Source organism: Gobio gobio (assembly GCF_949357685.1).
Source record: "Gobio gobio genome assembly, chromosome: 3".
Lineage (NCBI taxonomy): Eukaryota > Metazoa > Chordata > Actinopteri > Cypriniformes > Gobionidae > Gobio > Gobio gobio.
Genome location: NC_137099.1, coordinates 69,944,878 through 69,966,064, shown reverse-complemented (window position 1 = coordinate 69,966,064; position 21,187 = coordinate 69,944,878). Strand labels below are relative to the sequence as shown.

At 40.9% G+C, this 21,187-nt stretch overlaps 2 protein-coding genes across 3 annotated transcripts; both read left to right on the top strand.

The window, feature by feature from the left end:
- LOC307123386 (cytochrome P450 3A27-like) lies at positions 1-21,133 on the top strand. The gene is made up of 23 exons (XM_079811909.1): positions 1-162; positions 1,830-1,923; positions 2,173-2,225; positions 2,507-2,606; positions 4,771-4,884; positions 5,169-5,257; positions 5,459-5,607; positions 5,727-5,857; positions 5,929-6,010; positions 6,084-6,244; positions 6,320-6,546; positions 6,907-7,069; positions 7,141-7,241; positions 8,100-8,278; positions 17,336-17,580; positions 17,709-17,797; positions 17,996-18,144; positions 18,254-18,384; positions 18,456-18,537; positions 18,611-18,771; positions 18,847-19,073; positions 19,702-19,864; positions 19,936-21,133. The coding sequence occupies exons 1-23, from the start codon at positions 92-94 to the stop codon at positions 20,038-20,040; spliced, it is 3,066 nt and encodes a 1,021-aa protein (XP_079668035.1). The 5' UTR covers positions 1-91; the 3' UTR covers positions 20,041-21,133.
- Positions 12,345-17,287, top strand: LOC307123869 (cytochrome P450 3A27-like). Of its 2 annotated transcripts, none has more exons than XM_079812627.1 (6): positions 12,345-12,442; positions 12,679-12,772; positions 13,605-13,657; positions 13,938-14,037; positions 16,515-16,628; positions 17,083-17,287. In XM_079812627.1, the coding sequence occupies exons 1-6, from the start codon at positions 12,372-12,374 to the stop codon at positions 17,149-17,151; spliced, it is 501 nt and encodes a 166-aa protein (XP_079668753.1). In that variant the 5' UTR covers positions 12,345-12,371; the 3' UTR covers positions 17,152-17,287. The 2 variants fall into 2 exon arrangements, with proteins under 2 accessions (XP_079668753.1, XP_079668752.1); XM_079812626.1 differs by having other exon boundaries at positions 17,080-17,287.
- Positions 21,134-21,187: the final 54 nt, after the last annotated feature.

Below are 21,187 nucleotides of genomic sequence, written 5' to 3'. Positions count from 1 at the left end.
GTTAGTTAATGTGTAAACCGAGACCTGAATAAAGCTCCTGCTCCGCCTCTCCGTGTGTGATTCTAGTCTGAGCGCCCCAGGACCAGAGACCATGAGCTACAGTCTGTTCTTCTCCGCTGAAACATGGGCTCTGCTCGTGCTGTTGGTGACGCTTCTGGTTATGTAAGTGACACTCGTGACACCAGTGTTAATTTCGTTGACGAATATTTTTCAGCATAATTTTCGTCAACAACTTTTTTTCACTGACGAAAACCAGACGATAACTAACTAAATAAAAACTAGTGTTGGATGACAAAAACTATGACGAAAACTTACTGTCATTTTCGTCAACGAGCAAAAACGAGACGAAAATGTTAGGTAGGGACAATTAGGGAAGAGATCCAGTCAGAACTGATGTCCTGTGTAACAGATGAGCTCATTTGATTTGAACCGCTGGAAAACACGGAGCTGTTGTGCGCACATCCCCAATCCAGCGCTCCAGAGCGGCTCACAATCAATGAATAGTGCACATTTATGCCAGGCAATTGTTGATGAACTAAAGCTGATGAATAATTACAATGTTTACTTAACAATGTTTATATAGTAATATGTTTTAGACGGTTGTAACAATGAATATTTTATTTCCTGAACTTGAATGAGCTCCTGCAACTGCAACAGAGGCACAGACATTTCAAAATAAGAGTCAATGTGTATTTCGAGCATGTTTATAATAAAAAGTCACGCATTATATATTCGTTTTTGCTTACACAATAAACTGTATTTAATTTCATTCCCATTTAATTCATAGTCAGGAGGAAAGACCAGTATTTGACACATATTCAATAAAGTATCAGGGTTATAATAGTTCACTAAAACCATAAAAAAAATCTTCATTACTTGAAATTAAATAAATGTTAACTGAAATAAAAAATAAAATAAACTTATTTGAAGCTTTAGCTTAACCTGATATGGCCTACTAACTAAAACAGAAATACAAAGTTATAAAAACTATATAGATGTTTTTAAAAAAACAAACAAAAAAGTGAAGTGAGCTCTCTTTCGTGTATTTTTAATGTCAAAAACAAAATGATGTCAATGTCAGTTCAAGTGACAGCCGGTTATGTAATGCTTAAATGCTTAATGTATTAGAATTTAACTAAACTCATTAGATTTTAGGACACTACATCTACTGTAGATTTAGTCGACTAAAATCTTATGATATTTAGTTGACTAAAACTAGACTAAAACTAAAAACAATTCATGTGACTGAAATATGACTAAAACTAAATGGCATTTTAGTCAAAAGACTATGACTAAAACTAAATCAAAATTTGCTGTCAAAATTAACACCGTGTGACACTCTACTAAACTCAATAATTAGTTCTAGCTCTAGAACCTTAATAAAAAGTAATCAATTAGTAATTTGTTTGACTCATGTGAAGGGCCGATTATAGTCACTGTATCAGGTGATTTTCTATTAAGATCTTGTTAAAATCACAGCTAACAGTTAAACGTTAATGAGACTCTCAGAACGTTCACTCAAGGTTCTCTCAAAGTTATGATCATTCCTCCAGTAATGTTAATAAAACGTTCATTCAGAGTTATCTGGTCTTTAATAATATAAATATTCAAAATATTAGCACAAAAACATTATTTATACATCATTCATAGAAAACTTTTTCTTTTGTACGTTAATCTAACATTTTTAATGTTAGAAATTTTTAATTAATACGTTTCTACTTGTTTCAGAACGTTCAGAAACCACATTTTCATAATGTAAAACAAACATTAGCGAACATATTTTGTCATCTGGGATGGTTTTGTTCAAATAGTTTTGCTGTCACTTCCAGATATGGATCCTGGCCTCACAGTCACTTCAAGAAGTTGGGAATACAGGGTCCCAAACCCATCCCGTTCTTCGGAACGATGCTGAGATATCGAGAGGTGAGTTTATTTTAAAGTAAATAGAGCATGAGTCTGATATCGTGTTTAACTCATCTTTGGTCACACCCGGATCTTGATGATCTACTGGTTCTCCGTCAGTCCATCGCAGGTTTGTTAAAGATCCATGTGAATCTAACATGAACCTGTCGGCGTCAAACACTCGGATCATACTATAGTCCTCTCTCAGTGTTTTTGATATGACTCTTCTGAACGTGTCTAAATGTGAACTCGTCTGTCGTGTGCTTTCAGGGGTTTCATAACTTCGATCTCGGGTGTTTCAAGAAGTATGGACGAATCTGGGGGTGAGTGTGAGACGGATAACACTTCATTGATCAATCTCAATAAATTATCTGAAAGAATCATTTCAGAACATATGAAACAGAAATTATTCTGTGCGTGCGTCAGTTTAAGATAACATGACAAACATGTTTGAAGGTTCCACATTATGAGGTCAGTAAATTGTGTAATGAAGAGCCGAGGATGACGGTCATAATGAGAATAAAAGTGAATCAATCATTTAGTTATAATGAACTGAATGATTCTTCTGAATGTAATGTTTTTCTGAATTGTTTGTGTCTCTCAGTATCTACGATGCGAGGCAGCCTGTGCTGTGCATCATGGATCAATCCATCATCAAAACCATCCTGATTAAAGAATGTTACTCTCTCTTCACCAACAGAAGGGTAAAAATCACCTTCATCTTTATCATCATTCTGAAAGGAAATCAGTTTGGTCAAATACTGAAATTATCTACTGAAAACTTGTAGATTATTTCGTTAGCTTTTAAATACTACGGAGCAAAGGTGGAGATGATTAAAAAAAGCGAGATGGGAGGAAAAAGTTTCCCGGGTAGCGCAAAATATTTGCGAGAGAATGCAAAGTTTCTCTTGGAACACAAAAGATTTGTGAGAGAACGCAAAGTTTCTCAGGGAATGCAAAATTTCTTAGGGAAAGAAAAATATTTGTGAGAGAATGCAAAGTTTCTCTTGGAACGCAAAAGATTTGTGAGAGAAGGCAAAGATTCTCAGGTAACGTAAACGATTTGAGAGAGAACGCAAAGATTCTCTGGGAACGTAAAAGATTTGAGAGAGAACGCAAAGATTCTCAGGGAACACAAAAGATTTGAGAGAGAACGCAAAGTTTCTCAGGGAACTCAAAAGATTTGTGAGAGAACGCAAAGTTTCTCAGGAAACGCAAAAGATTTGAGAGAGAGCGCAAAGTTTCTCTGGGAATGCAAAAGATTTGTGAGAGAACGCAAAGTTTCTCAGGAAACGCAAAATATTTGAGAGAGAATGCAAAGTTTCTCAGGGAACGCTAAAGATTTGTGAGAGAACGCAAAGTTTCTCTGGCAACACAAAAGATTTGTGAGAGAACGCAAAGTTTCTATGGGAACGCAAAATATTTGTGAGAGAACGCAAAGTTTCTCTGGGAACGCAAAATATTTGCGAGAGAACGCAAAGTTTCTCTGGGAACGCAAAAGATTTGCGAGAGAACACAAAGTTTCTCTGGCAACACAAAAGATTTGTGAGAGAACGCAAAGTTTATCTGGGAACGCAAAAGATTTGTGAGAGAACGCAAAGTTTCTCTGGCAACACAAAAGATTTGTGAGAGAACGCAAAGTTTATCTGGGAATGCAAAAGATTTGTGAGAGAATGCAAAGTTTCTCTGGGAACGCAAAAGATTTGCGAGAGAACGCAAAGTTTCTCTGGGAACGCAAAAGATTTGCGAGAGAACGCAAAGTTTCTCTGGGAACACAAAAGATTTGTGAGAGAACGCAAAGTTTATCTGGCAACACAAAAGATTTGTGAGAGAACGCAAAGTTTATCTGGGAACGCAAAATATTTGTGAGAGAACGCAAAGTTTCTCTGGGAACGCAAAAGATTTGCGAGAGAACGCAAAGTTTCTCTGGGAACGCAAAAGATTTGCGAGAGAACGCAAAGTTTCTTTGGGAATGCAAAAGATTTGCGAGACAACGCAACATTTCTCTGGGAACGCAAAAGATTTGCAAGTAAACGCAAAGTTTCTCTGGGAACACAAAAGATTTGTGAGAGAATGCAAAGTTTCTTTGGGAACACAAAAGATTTGCGAGAGAACGCAAAGTTTCTCTGGGAACGCAAAATATTTGAGAGAGAACGCAAAGTTTCTTTGGGAATGCAAAAGATTTGCGAGACAACGCAACATTTCTCTGGGAACGCAAAAGATTTGCAAGTAAACGCAAAGTTTCTCTGGGAACACAAAAGATTTGCGAGAGAACGCAAAGTTTCTCTGGGAACACAAAAGATTTGCGAGAGAACGCAAAGTTTCTCTGGGAACGCAAAATATTTGAGAGAGAACGCAAAGTTTCTCTGGGAACGCAAAATATTTGAGAGAGAATGCAAAGTTTCTCTGGGAACGGAAAAGATTTGTGAGAGAACTCTGTTGTTTTCTTTTATACCTTGTAAAGCACTTTGGTCAACCTTGGTTGTGTTTAAATGTGCTCTTTAAATAAAGATTGATTGATTGATTGATTGATTGATTGATTGATTGATTGATTGATTGATTGATTGATTGATTGATTGATTGATTGATTGATTGATTGATTGATTGATTGATTGATTGATTGATTGAGAACTCAAATTTTCTCTGGGAATGCAAAAGATTTGTGAGAGAATGCAAAGTTTCTCTGGGAACTCAAAAGATTTGAGAGAGTGCAAAGTTTTTCTGAGAACACAAAAGATTTTTGAAAGAACAAAGTGTTGCTTTTTATTAATCATTTGAATGTTTTCAGGCCAATGGAACAATAGGTGTTAGAGTTTGTGCTTGTGTTGTCATCTTCACTGTGTCCACATTTGTCTTCTGATCTGGCAGAACTTTCGTCTGAACGGGCCACTGTACGACGCCGTGTCCATCGCTGAAGATGACGACTGGAGGAGAATCCGCAGCGTCCTCTCCCCCTCCTTCACCAGCGGGAGGTTAAAGGAGGTCTGTGAGACTTTATCTGGATAATTCTCATGTTAACAAGTGCTATTATATCGCTCATCTGAACCATTACGTGAAGGCAGTACTGTTGCACTACCGTACAAACAAACAAGAAATGAAATGAATGATTCTTCACTTCGTAATAAATATCAAACATTACCTGTGTGATGATGATGATGATGATGATGATGATGATGATGATGATGATGATGATGATGATGATGATGATGATAATGATGATGATGATGATGATGATGATGATGATGGACCGCTGTTTCTCACTCTAGATGTTTGGCATCATGAAGACACACTCTCAAATTCTAGTTCAGAATCTGGGGAAATCAGCAACACGAGGAGAAAACGTGGATATTAAAGAGTGAGACATATTGCATAATAATCACAAACTGCTTCTCGTAATCTGAAGAGATAATATCACTATAATTTCCTGAGCAAGGGTGTTCAATTTCATCACCAATCGCCGTTAATAACCTCCCAGACAGAGGAAACATTCACTACATATAGAGTATACAGGCTGAATGAGATTAATAATGTCTTTCTCTTGCCTGCATGTGCTCAGGTTCTTCGGTGCGTACAGTATGGATGTAGTGACCAGCACAGCGTTCAGCGTGGACATCGACTCCCTCAACAACCCCAAAGATCCATTTGTGACCAACATTAAGAAAATGCTGAAGTTTGACTTCCTGAACCCTGTGTTCCTGATCTGTGGTAAAGGACTCAACTAGTCCTGTCAGTTAAACACACTTCAAAAGCTAACGTAGGAAACTGAAGTCTGAAGAGTTTGAGAGAACATTCCCTGTTAAGACCTTTTACAATTTCTTTTGTAGCCATGTTTCCTTTCATCACCCCCCTCATGGACAAAATGGATTTCGCCTTTTTCCCGACATCTGTGACCGATTTCTTCTACGCTGCCTTACAGAAGATCAAGTCTGAAAGAGTGGCCAGCGACCACAAGAAGGTACAACAAACACTAAACATGAACAACTATATAGTTCTGCTGTTTTAAACCACGTTTCTCAATTCCTGCAGAAGAGAGTTGACTTCCTGCAGCTGATGGTCGATTCTCAGACGGCAGGGAAAACTCTGCCTGGCGAGGAACACACAGAGAAAGGTGAAGCATCTCAGATGGGTTATCATGTTCTTCCATATGTGAAGACTCGTACCTTAAACCGTGTCCTGTGCAGGTCTGAGCGACCACGAGATCTTATCGCAGGCCATGATCTTCATCTTCGCCGGTTACGAGACCAGCAGCAGCACTCTGGCGTTCTTCTTCTACAATCTCGCAACTAACCCAGAGACCATGGAGAAACTGCAGGAGGAGATCGACGAGACCTTCCCTAATAAGGTAGCACTCCAATGAATCACTCGCTGGGATCAGTGTGACGAGTCTGAGGCTTTAACCATTGATTGTGTGTTGAAGGCCCCAGTGGACTACGAAGCCGTCATGAACATGGACTATCTGGACGCCGCGCTGAACGAGTCCCTCCGGCTGTTCCCAGTCGCTGCTCGACTCGAACGGGTCTGCAAGAAAACGGTGGACATCAACGGCCTCATTATCCCTAAAGACATGGTCGTCATGATCCCGACCTATGCCCTCCACAGAGACCCGGATTACTGGAGTGACCCCGAGAGCTTCAAACCGGAGAGGTCAGGATTGGTTTCTCCTGTCTCACTCATCGTACGGGTCTGGTGAAGCTGCACCAGCTACAATATAGTGCAACAGTCTGTTACTTTTGAATGTTCTCTAATTGTTACTTTCGAATGTTCTCTGAGTTTTACTTTTGGATGTTCTGAGAAAGTTCTCTGTCAGCTGGTTGGCTTGATTCATAGATTATAACTCTCTATAGAAAATATCTGTAAAATCTCTATGGAAAAAATACTTCCAGAACCCAGGCTGTTGAGAAAGTAAGCGGCACTGTTGCACTAGGAACACAAGGCTGGTTCTTTAGAGTAACTGTCTGTATACATACTTCAAGCCAACATGACTCTTTCCTGCCCTTTTATCAGGTTCACTAAAGGAAACAAGGAGACGATTGACCCCTACATGTACATGCCCTTCGGCCTCGGGCCCAGGAACTGCATCGGGATGAGATTTGCCCAGGTGACCATGAAGCTGGCCATTGTGGAGATCCTGCAGAGATTCGACGTCTCTGTGTGTGAGGAGACACAGGTGAGCAGACGGATTGGTCTCTGGTATCAGTGTTTGTTCGTTCGACCCTGACCTTCTCTTGCCCTTCACAGGTTCCTCTGGAGATCGGTCTCAGCGGTCTACTGGCTCCCAAAGACCCCATCAAGCTCAAACTCAAGCCTCGGACAGTGCCAGACGTCTGCAACAACACATCGTAGTGCAGCTCATCTGCTGCACACTTCTCTTTCAGTCCGAGGAGAAGGTTTGATGGGTCTTTTAAAATAAAAGGATATACGTAGTCTCTAGTCTTCAGTGAAGAGAAAGATTCAACTCTGAGGTTCTCTGGGCCTTTCGGACTCGGACTGAGAGCTTAGTTTACTTCAGTAGTGAATGTTGGACAGATTTAGCTGTCGCCTGGGACTCGTGTTTAAGGGTTTTACTTTGATGATTGAGAAAACTGAAGAAATGAGATTAACCTGTTAAGAAATCATATGGAACTAAGAACGTTTATCTTTGAAATAAAGTCTGCAGAAATTGATCTGATGTGGTTTTGTGTCTGTTAAAAACACTTTTATAGCATTTAACCGTGAAACCTTATTTAAGTAATAACCTATATTGTCTTGATAGTTCACCAAAAGTAAAAATCCAGTAAGTATTTACTCACCCTGCTGTTCTAATGCCGTATATGATTCGTACTGTATTGTCCAATGGTCAAGGGTATGCGTGAAAAACAAACCTCAAATTGAATTAAATTATTTGGCGTAAATCCAGAACTGTGCCTTCCTGAGACCTTATCTCTGCCCTATTAGCATAGACCCCAACCCCAACTGCTGATGGACTCTGCCCTATTAGCAGACCCCGCCCATGACTGCTGACTGACTCCGCCCTCAACATGTCCAAAATTGAGCTCTTCCCATTTGATGAGCAATCTTTTTTCTTTGGGGTATCTTTGGCGCAGAGCATCACGCCAAGCAAAATGGTCCTAGCATGCCGAGGCCAGTGCAGGCGAAACATCCACTATCTCCTTCCATGTCATTTTCTACTCTGGCCCATTCAATCATTCCTGCCATAGAGAATGGACAATAAGGCCCGTTGAGCACCAAGCTCCGTCTCGGGCAATGCCGCCCTCTTCCCGCGAAGGAATGGGCCCTCCTTCAATGCCAGGCCTCCGCAGCAGGCCCTCGATGGCAAGCCACACCGCAGATTCAGTCCTGGCCAGCTCACACTCTCCACCCCCGTTGGCTCAACCACGTTAGAGCACAGGTCAAATCCTTCTCATTTTCTTTCTCTGGTAGAATTTAGCATCGCTTTCTGTCGCTAAATCAGGAGCGGGGGAATTAATTTAAACATACAGCTTCACTGTTGGTAAAGGGACACCACACTGACTGATAGGACAAATTCATACATTCAATCGTTCTCACTAATGCATTCAAATTAATCTTACAATTCCACTTCACCTGTATCTAATTTAGAACAACGACCCATAGACAAATAACTGCTGAAGATAAACTGTTAAGGGTTCCTAGGCAGTGTTGAAGTATTTTTTTTTGATTGAGTAATTTCCAGGTTGGGATAAAGTATGGAAAAGGAAAAATGTATATTAAGGGAAATAAAATTATTATTTTTATTTTTATCATGCAAGCAGTGTATTTTCATGGCGAAAGTTTAGTGATTCTTTAGTGATTGTCGGACACAAAGAGCGTGTTTTTATGCAAATCTCTTTGTCTCTTACCATAAGTGAGTCTCTTTTGAACTTCACTAAAACCCGTTTCCATCGAAATTACCCACAACAATTGGTCCCAAGAACTTTTTTCTCCCAGGAACAGTTAATTTCCAGGCCTCACGGCACAAATCGATAGGATATTTCTGGTCGTGTCCACTTTCCTAGACCATCCAAACGGTTATAAACGCAAATTGCTATCTTTGCTCGGCCACTTAAACTTTCCTGATGCACATAATCCTGCAAACGCCACCCTTTCATCTCACATTTGCTCTCCCTTGAGTATTTAATTCACATGCTAGAAGACGAGCATCAGTTCCCCAGGCCCTACTCTCCTCCTCCCTCCGCTCAGCTACACACTGGGGCTTTTCCCAGTGCCGCCCCTCTCAACGAATGCCTTCCTCCGAGCTTGAGTTTGCCTCCTCTATAGGGGAGCAAGGTTACATAAAGATCTGAAAGATTGTGTCTTTTGGGGGAACATTATGGGAACAAAAATAAAACATGCCGCATAAAACTTAACGTTAGGAGATAATGTTTTAGTGATGTTATCATTAAATACTTTTAAATTTTTTTAGAGATTGTTATCCTCTTTCAGGAGAACATTCTGGGAAGTTAAAACAAAAATTTTAGGGGGCAAAAACTAGCTACCAATGTTATAAGTGTAAATGTTATAAGAATGTTAATGGTATAATCGTCCAACATTGTTTTCACTAAACATTTTTTAAATGTTTTTAGAAAATGTTATCCCATCGTTCAAGAGAACATTCTGGGCACAAAAATAAAACTACCTGCCAGAAACATTAAAATAACATAATGGATGGCAGGACTTGATGGCCTTATAGATCTATATGGAGCAAATCAGCTGTTCCTCCAGTTTATCTGTTCGTTATGACATTATAAAATATCAAATAGACCCATGAGGGACTGATCTGTTACTTTTTTAATTTCAACCACAAAATCCTCCTCGGATCCATTCAAAATCATGTAGCCGAGGAACGGCATACGGGGAAAATGTCTGTGAAACCTGTCTGAAACAATCATTATTGAGCTCGTCTGGTGCAGGAATGACACACTTCTCTAGCATCTGACTGGTTTCAAAGCTGTAACCTGCTTCCCAAAATCCCTAGAGAACATGCCCAGACAGACCCGTGTCCTCATAAACACATATAGTGTGACAGCAGTGCAGCCGGAGAGAGCTGTAGAACAGGATCAGTCTTTCTCCCCCTCCTTTGTTACTTTGATTACAACACAATGATATAATGTGTGCCATAACTTCAGTGACTGAAAGAAGATTAAAGGGGTGGTAAAACACATTGTTTTGAAGGCTTGATTGTGTTTGTGGGGTGCACTGTAACATGTGTTAATGCTTCGTTTTTAAAAAAAAATAATTATTTTTCATATATTTGACATTTATTCTACACTGCTCTGTCCCTCCTTGTAAAACGGTCTGATGCTTTCCGGGTTGTATGAAGCCAGTCCCTCAAAAATACGCAATGGGCTCAGATTGGTTAGCTGGCCCAGTGTGTTGTGATTCGCTAACCGCAGTGCACGTTTATCGGAAACGTCACGCCCCTTACCTTACCGGTAGGTCAGTATTAGAAACGATGCGTCAATAAAACCACACCAATCTGAGCCCGAATCAGACCCAGAACATTGTAGTGAAGATGATCGAGCAGAACCTGTTCAGTCCTAATGAGTAAAGACTGCGGATCTATAGTGATCGCTACTGAATGGCACTGTTACTTTTGTATTTTTAGAACGATTATAGCCAAATATCTGTCGCAAGAACTATTAACCCAAAACACTAAACACTGGCTTTACTATAGTAGCCAAATCACACACAGAACCATGTTTAGCATGCCTGTAGATAAATAATACATAAAAGCTCTAATCAAAGAATCATTTACACTAATGCCAAGTTCGCTGTTGAGATTTTAACGTTAGTGTTTGTAACGATAGGTGTTCGTCGGATAACGTTAAGTATGAATGAGCATTTAACAGACTGGTTTGCAGAACAGCGCTGTCATCTGTTTACTTCCTTGCTACAACCTATTACAGGAAAACACATCGATGAAAAATAAATCAGACTTACAGGTTGTGGCCCGTAAACAGCTTCTGTTTGTAAATCCAGCTTTCAGGTCAAGCCGTTGTGCATATCCTGCATTGAACTCGCGAACATTGTGAAAGTTTTCCTCCGTGAAATGTGCTGCGGGAGGAAGCCCCGCGCGCGTCGTGCATTCACACACTGGCAGTGTTTGTCTTATGCAGCTGACGTTGTGCAAATCCGGTGTTGAACTCGCGAACATTGTGAAAGTTTCCCTCCGTGAGATGTGCTGCGGGAGCCCCGCACGTGCCTGTTCCCTTCTGTCTCATACACACGTACATATAACATGTTGTATGTTAAACGCTCTGCAACGCACCCCTGTCCCTATGAAGGCTGAACAAAGCAAGTACCCCAGACCTGCAATCCGGATGAATATAACAGCGTTTCCTCGGCATCGCAGCAACAACACTCCAGCCTAACTATACCACAACAGCGCCGCGATACAAAATGGCCTCATCCCCCCCCCCCCCCCCCCCCCCCTATTTAATATTCTCGGATGAGGGGTTTATGTAAATATTGAGCCTGGTGATGTCACCAACCCTGGAGGAATGTGTGTAGTCGCCTACTGGCCGTTTGCTGTAGTTCTTAGAAATGGATTTCTTTAAAAGCAAATATCTCCCTTTGCTTTAAGCTTTGAACGTTGTAACTTTGCAGATGTTGTTTATGCTAAAGCAGCAACATTACACGCTAGCTTAAGTTAGAATAGTGAAATCGTGGTTTACCACCCCTTTAAAGCATGATGGTTTTCCAGAAAAGACCAGCCATAGAATAAGAGGCGATCACCAGTATTAGTAAAAACACACACTACTTTGACCTAATGAGCCTCAAGCAGCCTGAAAACACCACATTCTGGTTCATGCACATGGCAAACTTCAGGTTAAAAAGATTAAATAAACACAGATTCACACTGACAGAACAGACTCGAGAACATCTGGATCATCACACTGTAAATAAAAGAATGTTAAAAAAGTAAGTTACCTGGTTGCCTTAAAATGTTGAGTTCATTGAAACGAATAATGTAAGTTAATACAATGATATTGGTAGATTGGTTTAATACATAGAAACTCAAAATATTATGTTATCTGAACCACATTAATTATCTGACTTGACTTAAACCAAAAGATAAAAAGTTGTGATATCAGACTCAGTACAGGCAACACTTTCCATCATTCAAGATCATGTGATTTCTCTTTCCTCCGGGATTCATGACTTTAGCTCTGAGAAATGTAAAACCGACAGAGCCTGTGATATATCTGAGGGAAAGAGAAATCAAACAATTAGAGAAATAGAAAACAAACACAAACGTGTGGAACTGTGACTAGTGCGCTGTTGTGGCAGTTGTTTGATGAAGAGTCCGGGGGTGTGGGTGTGTTTGTCAGCATGTGCAGAGGTTGGACACGTTCCAGCTCTCCGTGTTTGTGTGTTCTCGAGTAGGTATTGTGCAATCTGAGAGCTGAATATAGCTCCTGCTCCACCTCTCTGTGTGTGATTCTAGTCTGAGCGCCCCAGGATCAGAGACCATGAGCTACAGTCTGTTCTTCTCCGCTGAAACATGGGCTCTGCTCGTGCTGTTGGTGACGCTTCTGGTTATGTAAGTGACACTCTACTAAACTCAATAATTAGTTCTACTCGTTTGACTCATGTGAAGGGTCCGATTATAGTCACTGTGTCAGGTGATATTGTACTAAGATCTGTCTAAAATCACAGCTAACAGGAAACTTTCAGAAACAACATTTTCATAACGTAATACGAACATTAGCGAAAGGTTTTCAGAATATTTTGTCATCTGGGATGGTTTTGTTCAAATGGTTTTGCTGTCACTTCCAGATATGGATCCTGGCCTCACAGTCACTTCAAGAAGTTGGGAATACAGGGTCCCAAACCCATCCCGTTCTTTGGAACGATGCTGAGATATCGAGTGGTGAGTTTATTTTAAAGTAAATACAGCATGAGTCTGATATCGTGTTTAACTCATCTTTGGTCACATCTGTAAGAGCGGACTCCTCCAGGTTTTCAGGCTGGAGAGTTACCGAACGACTAAAGAAACGTTATCAGAAAGATGAAAGAAAACTGTACATTTCTCGTCTATTTCCAGCCACTGCAACTTATACCAATGATGGAAATAAGTGCAGTTACAATAGCAAAATATGTGGGAGAGCGTTGCTATAATGTGACTCAATTGTATTGAAATAGGGAGCCCTTGAAAGTCAATACCAAATCAAAACTAGTTAGCACAGTATTTGTAATAGAAAGGATTTAATGACAAAATCTGGTTATGGTTACACTTAAAATAGCTTCAAAATGGACGTATGAGATGATAAACTTATACCATTAATCGTACACAACATGAATAAATGTTACCTGAGGGATAGAGAGAGAGAGAGCAAGAGAGGGAGGGAGGGAGGGAGAGAGAGAGAGTGGGGGAGAGAGAGAAGAAGAGAGTCAAGAAGAGAAGCCCCGATGACCTCAAGAGCCAGAGAATAAGAGAGAAAGAGCAACAGTTCCAATCTTCTTTTATCTATTCCTTGACCATGTGACTGAAACCAAATGTATTCATTTAAAATGACCAATCTGACCAAACTTCCCCCATTGTAAAGGTGTGGCACCCATTTGGCATACAGGCCTTTCTTTTGTCTTCCAAATGGCCAAATCGGCGTCAAACACTTGGATCATACAATAGTCCTCTCTCAGTGTTTTTGATATGACTCTTCTAAGCTTGTCTAAATATGAACTCGTCTGTTTTGTGCTTTCAGGGGATTCATAACTTCGATCTCGAGTGTTTCAGGAAGTATGGACGAATCTGGGGGTGAGTGTGAGATGGATGACACTTCACTGATCAATCTCAATTAATTATCTGAAAGAATCATTTCAGAACATTTGAAACAAATGATTCTGCTGGGTGCGTCAGTTTAAGATAACATGACAAACATGTTTGAAGGTTCAACATTATGAGATCAGTAAATTCTGTAATGAAGAGCTGAGGATGACGGTCATAATGATAAAAAAAGTGAATCAATCATATAATTATAATGAACTGAATGATTCTTCTAAATGTAATGTTTTTCTGAATTGTTTGTTTTTCACAGTATCTACGATGCGAGGCAGCCTGTTCTGTGCATCATGGATCAATCCATCATCAAAACCATTCTGATTAAAGAATGTTACTCTCTCTTCACCAACAGAAGGGTAAAATCACCTTTATCTTCATCATCATTCTGAATTGAAATAGTTTTGAAATTCTTCAGAGCCCTTAAATAGACATGGTGATTATAAAAACGAGAGATGGGAGGGAAAATATTATTATATTTAAAATGCATTTGCATTCTTTAACAAAACTTTTGCAAAAGATTTGAGAGAGAACGCAAAGTTTCTCTGGGAATGCAAAAGATTTGAGAGAGAATGCAAAGTTTCTCTGGAAACGCAAAAGATTTGAGAGAAAACGCAAAGTTTGTCTGGGAACGCAAAAGGTTTGTGAGCGGACCCAAAGTTTCTCTGAGAACGCAAAGTTTCTCTGGGAACAAAAAAGATAGGCGAGAGAATGCAACGTTTCTCAGGGAACGCAAAAGATTTGAGAGGGAATGCAAAGTTTCTCAGGGAACGGAAAATATTTGCCAGAGAACGCAAAGTTTCTCAGGGAACGCAAAGTTTCTCTGGGAATGCAAAAGATTTGAGAGAGAACGCAACGTTTCTCAGGGAACGCAAAAGATTTGAGAGGGAATGCAAAGTTTCTCAGGGAACGGAAAATATTTGCCAGAGAACGCAAAGTTTCTCAGGGAACGCAAAAGATTTGAGAGAGAACGCAAAGTTTCTCTGGGAATGCAAAAGATTTGAGGGAGAACACAAACTTTCTCTGGGAACGCTAAAGATTTATGAGGGAATGCAAAGTTTCTCAGGGAACGCAAAAGATTTGCCAGAGAACGCAAAGTTTCTCTGGGAACGCAAAAGATTTGAGAGAGAACGCAAAGTTTCTCTGGGAACGCAAAAGAGTTGAGAGAGAACACAAACTTTCTCAGGGAACGCTAAAGATTTATGAGGGAATGCAAAGTTTCTCAGGGAACGCAAAAGATTTGTAAGGGAACGCAAAGTTTCTCAGGGAACACAAAAGATTTGAGAGAGAATGCAAAGTTTGTCAGGGAATGCAAAAGATTTGTGAGGGAATGCAAAGTTTCTCTGGGAACGCAAAAGATTTGCAAGAGAACGCAAAGTTTCTCAGGGAACGCAAAAGATTTGAGAGAGAACGCAAAGTTTCTCTGTGAACGCAAAAGATTTGAGAGAGAACGCAAAGTTTCTCTGGGAACGCAAAAGATTTGAGAGAGAACGCAAAGTTTCTCAGGGAACGCAAAAGATTTGGGAGGGAATGCAAAGTTTCTCAGGGAACGCAAAAGATTTGTGAGGTAATGCAAATTTTCTCAGGGAACACAAAAGATTTGAGAGAGAATGCAAAGTTTCTCAGGGAATGCAAAAGATTTGCAAGAGAACGCAAAGTTTCTCTGTGAACGCAAAAGATTTGAGAGAGAATGCAAAGTTTCTCAGGGAACGCAAAAGATTTGAGAGAGAACGCAAAGTTTCTCTGGGAACGCAAAAGATTTGAGAGAGAATGCAAAGTTTCTCAGGGAACGCAAAAGATTTGTGAGGTAATGCAAATTTTCTCAGGGAACACAAAATATTTGAGAGAGAATGCAAAGTTTCTCTGGGAAAGCAAAAGATTTGCAAGAGAACGCAAAGTTTCTCTGTGAACGCAAAAGATTTGAGAGAGAACGCAAAGTTTCTCTGGGAACCCAAAAGATTTGCAAGAGAACGCAAAGTTTCTCTGGGAACTCAAAAGATTTGCAAGAGAATGCAAAGTTTCTCAGGGAACGCAAAAGATTTGTGAGAGAATGCAAAGTTTCTCTGTGAACGCAAAAGATTTGAGAGAGAACGCAAAGTTTCTCTGGGAACCCAAAAGATTTGCAAGAGAACGCAAAGTTTCTCAGGGAACGCAAAAGATTTGAGAGAGAACGCAAAGTTTCTCAGGGAACGCAAAAGATTTGAGAGAGAACGCAAAGTTTCTCAGGGAACGCAAAAGATTTGAGAGAGAACGCAAAGTTTCTCAGGGAACGCAAAAGATTTGAGAGAGAACGCAAAGTTTATCTGGGAACGCAAAAGATTTGCAAGAGAACGCAAAGTTTCTCTTTGAACGCAAAAGATTTGAGAGAGAACGCAAAGTTTCTCTGGGAACTCAAAAGATTTGCAAGAGAATGCAAAGTTTCTCAGGGAACGCAAAAGATTTGTGAGGGAATTCAAAGTTTCTCAGGGAACGCAAAAGATTTGTAAAGGAATGCAAAGTATCTCAGGGAACACAAAAGATTTGTGAGGGAATGCAAAGTTTCTCAGGGAACACAAAAGATTTGTGAAGGAATACAAAGTTTCTCAGGGAACACAAAATATTTGAGAGAGAACGGAAAGTTTCTCAGGGAATGCTAAATATTTGTGAGGGAATGCAAAGTAAATTTTTTCACTCTGTAAAATATAAAGGTTCTTCAGCAGAAAATGGAATTCTTTAAATTGATATAATGATAAATATGAATCCTTTTTATTAACTATTGAATGTTTTCAGGCCAGAGTATGTGTTTGTGTTGTCATTGTATCTTCACTGTGTCCACATTTGTCTTCTGATCTGGCAGAACCTTCGTCTGAACGGGTCGCTGTACGACGGCGTGTCCATCGCTGAAGACGACGACTGGAGGAGAATCCGCAGCGTTCTCTCGCCCTCCTTCACCAGCGGGAGGGTAAAAGAGGTCCGTGAGTCTTTATCTGGATCATTCTCACGCTAACAAGTGTTATTACACTGAACAAAATTATAAACGCAACACTTGTTTTTGCCCCCATTTTTCATGAGTTGAACTCAAAAATCTAAGACTTTTTCTAAATACACAATAGGCCTATTTATCTCAAATATTGTTCACAAATCTGTCTAAATCTGTGTTAGTGAGCACTTCTCCTTTGCCGAGATAATCCATCCACCTCACAGGTGTGGCATATCAAGATGCTGATTAGACAGCATGATTATTGCACAGGAGTGCCTTAGGCTGGCCACAATAAAAGGCCACTCTAAAATGTGCAGTTTTATCACAGCTCAATGCCACAGATGGCGCAAGGTTTGAGGGAGCGTGCAATTGACATGCTGACTGAAGGAATGCCCACCAAAGCTGTTGCCTGTGAATTGAATGTTAATTTCTTTACCAAAAGCAGTCTCCAAAGGCAAATTCAGAGAATTTGGCAGTACATCCAACCGGCCTCACAACCATAGACCACGTGTAACCACACCAGCCCAGGACCTCCACATCCAGCGTCTTCACCTCCAAGATCGTCTGAGACCAGCCACCCGGACAGCTGTTGCAACAATCAGTTTGCATAACCAAAGAACTTCTGCTTAAACTGTCAGAAACCGTCTCAGGGAAGCTCATCTTCATGCTCGACATCCTCATTGGGGTCTCGACCTGACTGCAGTTCGTCGTCATAACTAACTTAAGTGCGCAAAGGCTCACATTCGATGGTGTCTGGAACTTTGGAGAGGTGTTCTCTTCATGGATGAATCCCGGTTTTCACTGTACAGGGCAGATGGCAGACAGCGTGTGTGGCGTTGTGTGGGTGATCGGTTTGCTGATGTCAACGTTGTGGATCGAGTGGCCCATGGTGGCGGTGGGGTTATGGTATGGGCAGGCGTATGCTATGGGCCGGCGAACACAGGTGCATTTTATTGAAGGCATTTTGAATGCACAGAATTAATGATTATTCGCTTCATAATAAACATAAAACATTACCTGTGTGTGATGATGATGATGATGATGATGATGGACTGCTGTTTCTCACTCTAGATGTTTGGCATCATGAAGACACACTCTCAAATTCTAGTTCAGAATCTGGGGAAATCAGCAACACGAGGAGAAAACGTGGATGTTAAAGAGTGAGACATATTGCATAATCACAAATGGCTTTTCGTAATCTGAAGAGATAATATCACTATAATTACCTGAGCAAAGGTGTTCAATTTCCTCACCAATCGCCTTTAATAACATCCCGGACAGAGGAAACATTCACTACATATAGAGTATACAGGCTGAATGAGATTAATAATGTCTTTCTCTTGCCTGCATGTGCTCAGGTTCTTCGGTGCGTACAGTATGGATGTGGTGACCAGCACAGCGTTCAGCGTGGACATCGACTCCCTCAACAACCCCAAAGATCCATTCGTGACCAACATTAAGAAAATGGTGAAGTTTGACTTCCTGAACCCTCTGTTGCTGATCTGTGGTAAAGAACTACAGATAACTCTGAATGAATGTAATGTTACTGGAAGAATGTTTGTACATAATTTTGAGAGAACATTCCCTGCTAACACCTTTTACAATTTCTTCTGTAGCTATATTTCCTTTTATGACCCCCGTCCTGGACAAAATGGATTTCGCCTTTTTCCCGACATCTGTGACCGATTTCTTCTACGCTGCCTTACAGAAGATCAAGTCTGAAAGAGTGGCCAGCGACCACAAGAAGGTACAACAAACACTAAACATGAACAACTATATAGTTCTGCTGTTTTAAACCACGGTTCTCAATTCCTGCAGAAGAGAGTTGACTTCCTGCAGCTGATGGTCGATTCTCAGACGGCAGGGAAAACTCTGCCTGGAGAGGAACACACAGAGAAAGGTGAAGCATCTCAGATGGGTTATCATGTTCTTCCATATGTGAGGAATCGTGCCTTAAACCGTGTCCTGTGCAGGTCTGAGCGACCACGAGATCTTATCGCAGGCCTTGGTCTTCATCTTCGCCGGTTATGAGACCAGCAGCAGCACTCTGGCGTTCTTCTTCTACAATCTTGCAACCAACCCAGAGACCATGGAGAAACTGCAGGAGGAGATCGACGAGACCTTCCCTAATAAGGTAGCACTCCAATTAACCACTCGCTGGGATCAGTGTGACGAGTCTGAGGCTTTAACCATTGATTGTGTGTTGAAGGCCCCAGTGGACTACGAAGCCGTCATGAACATGGACTATCTGGACGCCGCGCTGAACGAGTCCCTCCGGCTGTTCCCCATCATTGCTCGACTCGAACGGGTCTGCAAGAAAACGGTGGACATCAACGGCCTCATCATCCCTAAAGACATGGTCGTCATGATCCCGACCTATGCCCTACACAGAGACCCGGATTACTGGAGTGACCCCGAGAGCTTCAAACCAGAGAGGTCAGGATGGGTTTCTCCTGTCTCACTCATCGTACGGGTCTGGTGAAGCTGCACCGGCTACAACAGAGTACAACAGTCGGTTCTGGACGTGAAAATCCCATTCATTTTCTCCATAGGAGAATTGATTTTTAATGATAATGTTTTTCAAATTGTGAGCTAAAAGGTTCATTGATGGTATCTGATTTTATTGAAGCCATCATTCCACATTATTTAAGCTTGTAGGGATGCACCGATATGAAAAATTTGCCCGATACCGATAATTATTTATTTGAAAGCCAATAACCAATATATATTGGCCGATAAATCTAAATCCAAATTTGTATCATTTTTGAGAGCATGGTTATAAAAACAAAAGCCTCACCATTAAACTGTTGTCCCAAGCACAGAATTACGATGATGCACAGAATTATAATGATGTTCTCATCGTTCTCTGTCAGCTGTTTTGGCTTGGTTCATGGATTATAACAGAAAATATCTATAAAATCCCTATGGACAAAATACTTCCAGAACCCAGGCTGTTGAGAAAGTAAGCGGCACTGTTGCACTAGGAACACAAGGCTGGTTCTTTAGAGTAACTGTCTGTATACATACTTCAAGCCAACATGACTCTTTCCTGCCCTTTTATCAGGTTCACTAAAGGAAACAAGGAGACGATTGACCCCTACATGTACATGCCCTTCGGCCTCGGGCCCAGGAACTGCATCGGGATGAGATTTGCCCAGGTGACCATGAAGCTGGCCATTGTGGAGATCCTGCAGAGGTTCGACGTCTCTGTGTGTGAGGAGACACAGGTGAGCAGACGGATTGGTCTCTGGTATCAGTGTTTGTTCGTTCGACCCTGACCTTCTCTTGCTCTTCACAGGTTCCTCTGGAGATCGGTCTCAGCGGTCTACTGGCTCCCAAAGACCCCGTCAAGCTCAAACTCAAGCCTCGGACAGTGCCAGACGTCTGCAACAACACATCGTAGTGCAGCTCATCTGCTGCACACTTCTCTTTCAGTCCGAGGAGAAGGTTTGATGGGTCTTTTAAAATAAAAGGATATACGTAGTCTCTAGTCTTCAGTGAAGAGAAAGATTCAACTCTGAGGTTCTCTGGGCCTTTCAAACTCGGACTGAGAGCTTAGTTTACTTCAGTAGTGAATGTTGGACAGATTCAGCTGTCGCCTGGGACTCGTGTTTAAAGGGTAACTTCAGTGATTTAGCATTAGGCTTTGTATCAGTAGAAACCCGGTCAAATTATGGTACTTTCCCCCTCATATCCCCCTGAGACGAGAGAATTATGCATTTTATTTCTGGAAAAATTCCTCGGATGACGCAAATATCGTCATTTTGCGTCATCAGAGGATTTTTTGGGCTGAGGCAAAGACTACAGCCACTAGATGGAGCTGTTCCGCATGTTATCAACCCGCCCGTAGGGGATAGCCATCTCACATGTAAGACACAGACGGCCGAACGGACAATCATAACGGTGCGATGCAGACCAAAGTGAGTGTTTCAACTCTTCAATAAATTCCTGTGATAGTTTAGCTTCCATATGCGATCTGAAAACGTGCCAGACTGGCGCTTAACGTTACCTCAGCTCTTCGTGATGAAGGAAATCTGACACTGTCGAGGAAATCTGACAATTCTGCGTCTGTGACGTGACCTTCGTTCGGCTCACTCACACTTTATTGAAAACACATGTTCAGTTTTTAATTGAAGTGTTTATTCTCTAACTGAATGAAAGGATTGTATTACTATGAAGATCAAAATGACGGTGTACCGAGTGGCCTCGTAGGGCAGCGAAGCAAGTGCATTCTGGGAGTTGTTGTCTTTCATCCACATGAGACAAAAAAATATTTTCTGTCTTTTCTCAGTCTAGAAGGCACCAAATTCAAAAATAATTTCACATTTCTACTGCATAAATGACCCAGTTTAAATACAAAGCTTAATACTAAATCACTGAAGTTACCCTTTAAGGGTTTTAATTTGATGATTGAGAAAACTGAAGAAATTTTATTAACCTGATAAGAAATTATATGGAAATGAGAGTTTTTCTTTTAAATAAAGTCTGCAGAAATGTATCTGACGTGAGTGTGTTTGTGTGTCGTGTCTATTAAAACACTTTTATAGCAA

Bases quoted from the DNA above. Each gene is read 5' to 3' on its own strand.
- LOC307123386 (XM_079811909.1), top strand. From the start codon at position 92: ATGAGCTACAGTCTGTTCTTCTCCGCTGAAACATGGGCTCTGCTCGTG. The intron at 6,547-6,906 runs GTCAGGATTGGT...CCCTTTTATCAG, and splicing joins GAGAGCTTCAAACCGGAGAG to GTTCACTAAAGGAAACAAGG. The intron at 8,279-17,335 runs GTTAGAGCACAG...TCTCGACCTGAC, and splicing joins ACCCCCGTTGGCTCAACCAC to TGCAGTTCGTCGTCATAACT.
- LOC307123869 (XM_079812626.1), top strand. From the start codon at position 12,372: ATGAGCTACAGTCTGTTCTTCTCCGCTGAAACATGGGCTCTGCTCGTG. The intron at 12,773-13,604 runs GTGAGTTTATTT...TTGTGCTTTCAG, and splicing joins CGATGCTGAGATATCGAGTG to GGGATTCATAACTTCGATCT. The intron at 16,629-17,079 runs GTCCGTGAGTCT...CTTTACCAAAAG, and splicing joins CCAGCGGGAGGGTAAAAGAG to CAGTCTCCAAAGGCAAATTC.